The sequence below is a fragment of the Thermobia domestica genome, chromosome 13, assembly GCF_964235325.1.
Source record: "Thermobia domestica chromosome 13, izTheDome1.hap1.1, whole genome shotgun sequence".
Lineage (NCBI taxonomy): Eukaryota > Metazoa > Arthropoda > Insecta > Zygentoma > Lepismatidae > Thermobia > Thermobia domestica.
In genome coordinates, this window is record NC_137466.1 from 91,709,066 (window position 1) to 91,716,738 (window position 7,673).

Genomic DNA, 7,673 nt, shown 5'->3' on the forward strand with positions numbered 1-7,673 from the left:
GCAGTGGACCAGTGGTAGAGCGTTCACCTCTGGTGCATGGGGTCCCTGGTTCGATCCTAGCTCGTGCCAAGTAAACTTTATGGTAGACAAACACTGTGTGCATGGGTTTTCTCGGGATTTTCCTGTTTCCTCCTACTTTCTTCATTCCACTCTTTCATTCATTTCTTATCATAACCTAGCCGGCCGGCATTTTAGCCTAGCCGGCATAAGCGTGGGACGTAAAACTGAAAGATTTCATTTTTTCCCATTTCAGTAGGATGTAGTAATCACGAGATTTTTAAAATTACCAAATTCAATACTTACCACAGTTTGTAGGTTACAAATATTTTGATCTGTCTTCAGTGGTATTCACAGGGTTCCCATAAAAAAGTGAAGATCAATTTCCCTGACATAAATTCTTGAATATAAATGGAAAGATGTGGTGTAAGTTCTATCATACACTTTTTTAACGGTCTCTTCCATTCTTATACCCGTTCATTACACGCCTTTAATTACCGTTTACATATTTATTATGTTCAATGTGAGTAATTGTTCTTCACACAAAATTTATCATGTAAGTATATAATAATATATGTATGACACAGTACCATATTTTGATATTGCCAATTTGACTTTTTTTGCTTGGAAAAAAACAATAAAAAGCAATATAACATACAGTCAAGAATATGTTGCCAACTCTCCCTGAGGCCTGTTACTATCAATCCTAAAATGAAATGAAATGAAATAAAATCTTTAAGTTTTACTTCCACGGTTATGCTGTCTGGGCTAAAAGAGATGATGATGAGAAATTAATAAAATGGTAGAATAAAGAAAGTGGGAGGAAACGGGAGAACCCCAAGATAACCAACGAACATGGTGTTTGTCCACCACAAAGTTTACCTGACACAAGCTGGGATCGAACCAAGGACCCCATGAACCAGAGGTGAACGCTCTACCACTGACCTACCGTGGCCCGCTATCAGTCATAGTGGTGCCAACTCTAAAACATGTTAATCCTCACATTTACATTTTTAAACAGAATTTTGTTTTGCTTACAGTTCTTGAATTTGTTCTACGAGAGCGTCTTGTTCTTGTTGTGACATAATTCAATTTGTTTCTTCTTTGCTTCCAATTTCTTAACTTCTGCACTTTTGATTCGTTTCTGTTTAAGGTATTCATCATAGCGTCACCGAGTTGAACGAACTGAGAGAAGCATTCTTCGATCAACAGGAAGAGATTCTACACCTCCATAGTACATAATTGCATCATGCACCCGTCTCTGTTTGACCAGAGAATCTTTTATTTGGTTTTCTACAATAAGTATTTGGTCTAGGAATTAATTCGTGCGGTTGGTACGCACACATTGAAGCTGTAGTACAAACACAAAATACATAAATACCTTAAGAAAAATATTGTCCATCGCTAGCCACCACTTTCGCCCATCTGTCAGGCAATGTACGGATTCCGTGGCGAAAGAAGTCCTCATCCTTGGAAGCGATCCAGTCAGACACCCATGTTTCGATATCTTCTGAAGAAGTAAACCGCTGTCCAATCAAATCGTTGTGCATGCAATCGAACAAGTAGTAGTCCGAAGGAGCAACGTCTGGTGAATACGGCGGGTGGGGTAAAACTTCCCATCCGACATTTTCTAAATAGGTTTTGACCGGTTTTGCGACATGTGGGCGAGCGTTATCATGTTGAACAATAAGTTTATCATGTCTGTTCTCCCATTCTGTTCGTGTTCTGGTCAGAGCTTGCTTCAAACGCATTAATTGTCGTCGATAACGTTCTCCATTCATAGTTTCACTCGGTTGCAGCAGCTCATAGTACACCACACCTTTCATATCCCACCATATGCACAGCATAACCTTTGCACAGTGAATATCTCGTTTTGGTTGTGATGGACCTGGTTCACCTGGTTTCACCCAGGCCTTTTTTCGTTTAGGGTTCTCGTAATGGATCCACTTCTCATCACCCGTAATAATTCGATGCAGAAACCCCTTTCTGCTCTGTCGTTGAAGCAGCAATTCGCAAATGGTTTTTCGTCTTTCAACGTCTCTGTCTTTCAATTCATGTGGAACCCAATGTGACATCTTTTGAATCATTCCCATGGCTTTCAAGCGTTTGGAGACTGTTGTTTGATCAACGCCTAATGCTGCTGCAAGTTGTTCCTGCGTTTGACACGAATCCTGCTCGAGCAATGCTGTCAATTCTTCGCCTTGAAATTTTTTTGGCTGTCCAGCTCGCTCTTGGTCTGCCAAGCCGAAATCACCACTTTTAAACCGTGCAAACCACTTCTGAAACGTTCGCTCAGCTAGAGCATGGTCACCATACACTTCCACCAAAATACGATGACTTTCAGTCGCACTTTTCTGCATGTTAAAGTAATGCAGCAGGACACCCCGCAAAAACACTTTATCAGGCACAAATTGCGCCATGTTCACTTAACTACAAACTGGTGTTGTTGACGCTTTAATCCACTGCCCTATACTACGAACGATACGCGATGACAGGGGTTTGCAACACATGTGCGGATACACGGAACTGTGGGACGCTCCGTTCGTTGCGCCATCTCTTGTCCACCCGCACGAATTAATTCCTAGACCAAATATATTATTCATTAAGAACCAGTCCTCCATTGAGAAATTGCCGCGGGATGAAAGTAAATATTTTCACATCACTCTACAAATCAGAATATTCTTGTCTCTTAGACATTATCTTTGCAAAGAAGTCGTTTCTGTGAGCCTAATCATGTGACTCTCGGAATGACAGTAAATTGCTGCCCTCTGGTGGGAAGGAGGTAATTGTAGCATAAGCTTCTTTGAGTTTGCCGTACATAAACATGGTCTGTTGTTGCAAATAACGTGAAAGAGAACTCTTTGGACCATATAACGCGTTTCCAATCATTTTCAGGCCACTTTGTGTGTTCTCGACACCATTTTTACCTCGGTAAAGCATTGTTGGGGATGATAACCGGTTTAGAAATTGCAATCCGATCGCAGATCTTCAAGTTACGCAATTCAAATTGGACTGTGATTATGGCATTAAGCTCTCCCAGGTACTGGTTGGATTCACTTGAACTGCATTGCCTCCATGATCCTAGGTGGCAGTCCTCTTTAGTGCTCGCAGATGCCTGTCACAGTTCCTGGGTTTGATTTTTCAAGAGTTTTGTAGGCCGTCATCATCTTGGACACTTCCTCGCAACACACCTAATACAGTGCCAAGCTTAGGTACAGTTCCGCCAACTAACCGCACATCTATTATTTGGCCTGTTTGGTTCCTGCACATCTGCTTGCTTCAACACACGCATCCATGTAGCCCTCCTGACATACTGCACACGATCACCTAACACATCACAAATAGTGGCCAGGCGCTGCACATGCGTCTTCAGTATTACTATCTCGCATATATCTTACGTATTGCAAACTACAGGTGTTTCCATTACTTTAATAACCATCTGTGTGTATGTATATATTACTTTTTGAAGCTTTAAGAAGGATTAAAAAAATAAAGTATGTTCCTCGTCTCTTTGAAGTTATTCTTCTTCTTCCCCCTCTTAAGTCTGCGGACAATGGACTTTGCATTCCAGGTTACGTGAATTTCAACAACTTCAGTTTCTAGTGCGTATAACAAACATAGTTTGGTTTGAACAATTCTTGAAATTCACCTATAATTATCGTTACTAGGATTGTAATTATCTGTCCTACATTTATTTTTCTGTCCTCATTTTTTTCAATTCCACGTTTTTCACCAACGCGTATAGAGATCTTAACTAAACATGGAAATATTGATATAAATATATATATATATATCGTTCTGGAAAGCAAACCAAAATGGTCAAGTAATTCACAGTGCTACCAGTACTACGTCGTTAAGACCACCTGTTTTGAGTTCCAAGATAAAAATAGTTAATCACGTACTCAAAACTGGCATGTGTCATTTACTCTTCAAATATTATAGTTTTCTTTAAATCTTATTGTGTTTCTCTGCAGTATATGATCTGATGAGTATTAGCCAAAATTATAAATAAAGACTATTTAGAAGTGTATGCCAATATCTTTGTAATGTATTGCTTTCTTTTGCAGACTAATGTTACATAGGATAAAGTGGGAAGAAGATAGTATCAAAGATGCCGAAGGGAATGAAACGGAGAATAAGTGCTACCTTGTGTGGGAGGTAATATGTTAATTGTATTTCTAGAATGTTTTCAATACCATATGGTAGTACACACAATAATAATAGTAATAAAGTCTCTATCAGCAAGGGTCACGCGGAGCTTGGTTCAAGTACTACAGTCTCCGAAGAGTCATTACTTTCTATAATTAAAAGTATTATCTCGGGAAACTATGAACTAATGTTGATTCAGAGCCAAAAATAGGAAATAATACTCACAGGATCCAATAGTATAGAGTAGTACTGTTAAAATTATTCGAATATCAATTGTCAATTTTCGTACAATTATTCGAATGACGAATTTTGTTTGAGTATTTCAATAAAGAATATTCAAATAATCCATTATTCGAATTTTAACAGTTCTAGATCTCTCGATCTGTGTTTAAAATTGTTTTTAATTTTTCTGAAAATGATATTTTCCTCTAACTGCTTGAGAATCCCCTAACAAGATGTCTGTAACATTAGATGTCTATGTGTCATATCCTACGTTTGATATTAATCGACATGGATAGTGGAATAGTTTTAAAGATGATATTCTCCTAAAGTCATAATTAACCAAATTCAAGGAATCCACAACTCTAGAACAAAACCTGAACAGGTCATCGTGATAGGGTCCTTTTCCTTTCTTTTTGTCAGTATTGTCTCCTGTTATAGTAGTATTTGCCATTTGTATCTATTCTTAATGGTGGTAAAGGTTCCTCTTGTCAGATCCCGACATTCAGCTTTGATACTTACTTTCTAGCACACTTATTTTTTCCCTCACTTTTTAACACTCATTCCCCCCCCCCCCCCCCCCATTTTGTTCTGTAGATAATGTTTGGCTGTTTAAACAATAAGAGTTTAGGACCAACATGGCAACAGTTACATACACAATTTGTAACCTTTACTTTTTTTCTAGAATATATGATATTATTATTATTATTATTATTATTATTATTATTATTATTATTATTATTATTATTATTATTATTATTCCAGTGTTCTCTTCCTATCACCTGTTAAAGGATGTGTACGCCTTTACATACAACAATTAAGTGCTAAACTGAAAGCTGTCAAAGAAATTTGTATGAAATTTATGAAAACCAACCGAAATAAATTTGTGTTAAATTTAAGTAAACACATAAACTTTAAAACTTTTCTTGCCCGTTGTACGTAGGGGAATTTTGAAATTTTGAGATATTTAGTAGTACGTATAATGCATTTTGCTGTTATAAACTATACAACGCAGTGAAACTCTAGTTATCCTGATAAGTGAGTTCTAGTCGTAATCCGGATATGCAGAAATCTGGATAATTGGGGAAGTCGTAATGAAAGGTTATATTCTGAGGTAAAAGATCGCTAAAATAGTTTGTTTTTTTAAATAAAAAGGAAGGCCTGACCATCTTTAGTACAAATCATTTAAAAATGTTAAATATAAATTTTAAACTTGGTTGAAATAGGAATTTGTAGGAAATTATATCTTAATAAATTAATACAAATAGTTTGCATTTAGTTATTATTATTATTAATATTATTATTAGGTGTTGCGCCAAGGCCTTCAGCCTGCTTTATCGTCACAATAGTTTTAAATCTGCAAATTGCTTGCACCCTAGCGACATTTGTTGGCAGGCAGGTACCGACACCTATTCGCTTGACTGTTTACTATTAGGAATTAGTTTCTATTATAAATAGGATTTTTTTTAAAAAAATAATTTTTTATTTCCTGATAACCCAGGTAACTGGAGTTCAGATAATTAGAGTTATACTGAGTGTTATTTCGTAAGATGTGATGTATTTATAGCTGTAAGATAACTTACATTAAAATACAAATGCTGAGTAGAACATTAAAATACAAATGCTGAGCAGAGCACCGTTTTATTATAAAATAATAAATGTGACAGTTTGGGATATTTAACATATCCTTCTTCAGACACTCTTCTGAAGAAGGATATGTTAGATATCCGAAACTGTCACAAATTATTTGATAATAAAACGGTGCTTTGCTCAGCATTTGTATTTTAATGTATGTTATTGAATATAGCAAAGCTAGTATGAATCAGTTAGCTTTAAGATGAATGAATATATTCTACTTATTTCTGCCCCTGAAGATTTTAAGTATCAATTTGAATGGTCCCTCCTGTAACATGAAAAATAAGGAAAGAGTAATAAAGTAGTACAAATTCTTTCGAATACATTTATTGTCTGCAAATAGTGCGTGATAAGTGTAAGGCTCGATTTTCCTTTAATGAAATCCTACAGAATATACAGGATGATTCATAATTGTATACCATAAAGTTATTCAACGGATTCTACTGTCAAAGCGAAAATCCTGTTATAATATATGGTCTGAGCCACTTCATTTGAAACAAACATATCAGATAGCGATGTCCGTTCAGTGCTAAAGAAGTACCTTGCGTTCGTGGTGGAACATGTTAACCATTCAAATAAGTGTTCGAAATACTCATCATTAACGTCACAATACTGTTCAAATCTTCTGCTCCGTGACTGTCATATGTGATAGGAAATTAGATGCACATTCGGGTCGTATTGTTTAATTCGTATTAAACATCGGCCATTCAGAAAATTTAAAAGTTTTGGAATCATTCTGGTTCCATCTTAGGGAAAGCGGTGGTTTGAAAAAGAAAAGTGCAAAATGAAACTATGTGAGACTGATAGGATTTATATAGAACCCAAGCATTAATGCTTGCAGAGCCTTCCAACAGTTCACACAACTGTCTCGCAAACAAAAAGCTTTTAGACGTTCTATTATCAAGAAAATAATTAAGCGAAAGTTATTAAAAAATGATATTAATATCGTTTTATTTTTAGTTTAGAGTTGGTAGCAATTGATTAGCTTTTTAATAATAATAATAATCAGAGATGTTATTTTTATTTTCAGGGGAGCATGAAACAACGAAACTTCGGAGAAATGAAGTTTAAAGTGTGTCCAACAGAAACATTTGCAAGGGAGCATTTCAAAAAGCATGGAGTGGAACAATACTGGGACTTGGCATATAGTGGGGCTGTGTTGGAAGCATCGGACGAAGTTTGATACCGAGTGATGTTCAATAACGCAGAAAGATATTCTTCCAATGTATTTATTTTGTAAATAATGTCAATATTAGGATTACAATATTTTGATAAAGAAGTATGTGTTTGAATGTGTTATTATTTATATGACGACAGCTATTTTGAGCTATGTATCAGCATTTGAAGAGCTAAAGTACCAAAACTGATTTCAGTCCTTTTCTATGAACAACTACTAACTTAATAATAATAATAATAATAATAATAATAATAATAATAATAATAATAATAACTTACTAGTTGCTTCTTTCTGGTCATGAACGAATTATTATACCACGTTATACTCTCTTTTCTTTAAATTTGTAGATACTGGTATGGATTAAGAACTCCGGTTTAATATGGGCCATGAAACACTTTTCATTATTTATCCCGGGTCTTTTTTAAAGAATGGCATAATAGTTCACTGTAAGACTTGAATGCAACTGTATCGATGGAAGCCTCATCATCATATTAAA

The 7,673-nt window shown here is 35.9% G+C and overlaps 1 protein-coding gene across 1 annotated transcript in view; it reads left to right on the forward strand.

Moving 5' to 3' along the window:
• The window catches only part of Prp3 (pre-mRNA processing factor 3), a 54,097-nt gene extending 46,818 nt beyond the window's left edge, over positions 1–7,279 (forward strand). Inside the window, exons 12-13 of the mRNA XM_081736084.1 lie at positions 4,065–4,155; positions 7,031–7,279. Coding sequence (XP_081592210.1) covers positions 4,065–4,155; positions 7,031–7,183 — 244 coding nt within the window. The 3' untranslated portion in view covers positions 7,184–7,279. The remainder of the gene's footprint in view (positions 1–4,064; positions 4,156–7,030) is intronic.
• Positions 7,280–7,673: the final 394 nt, after the last annotated feature.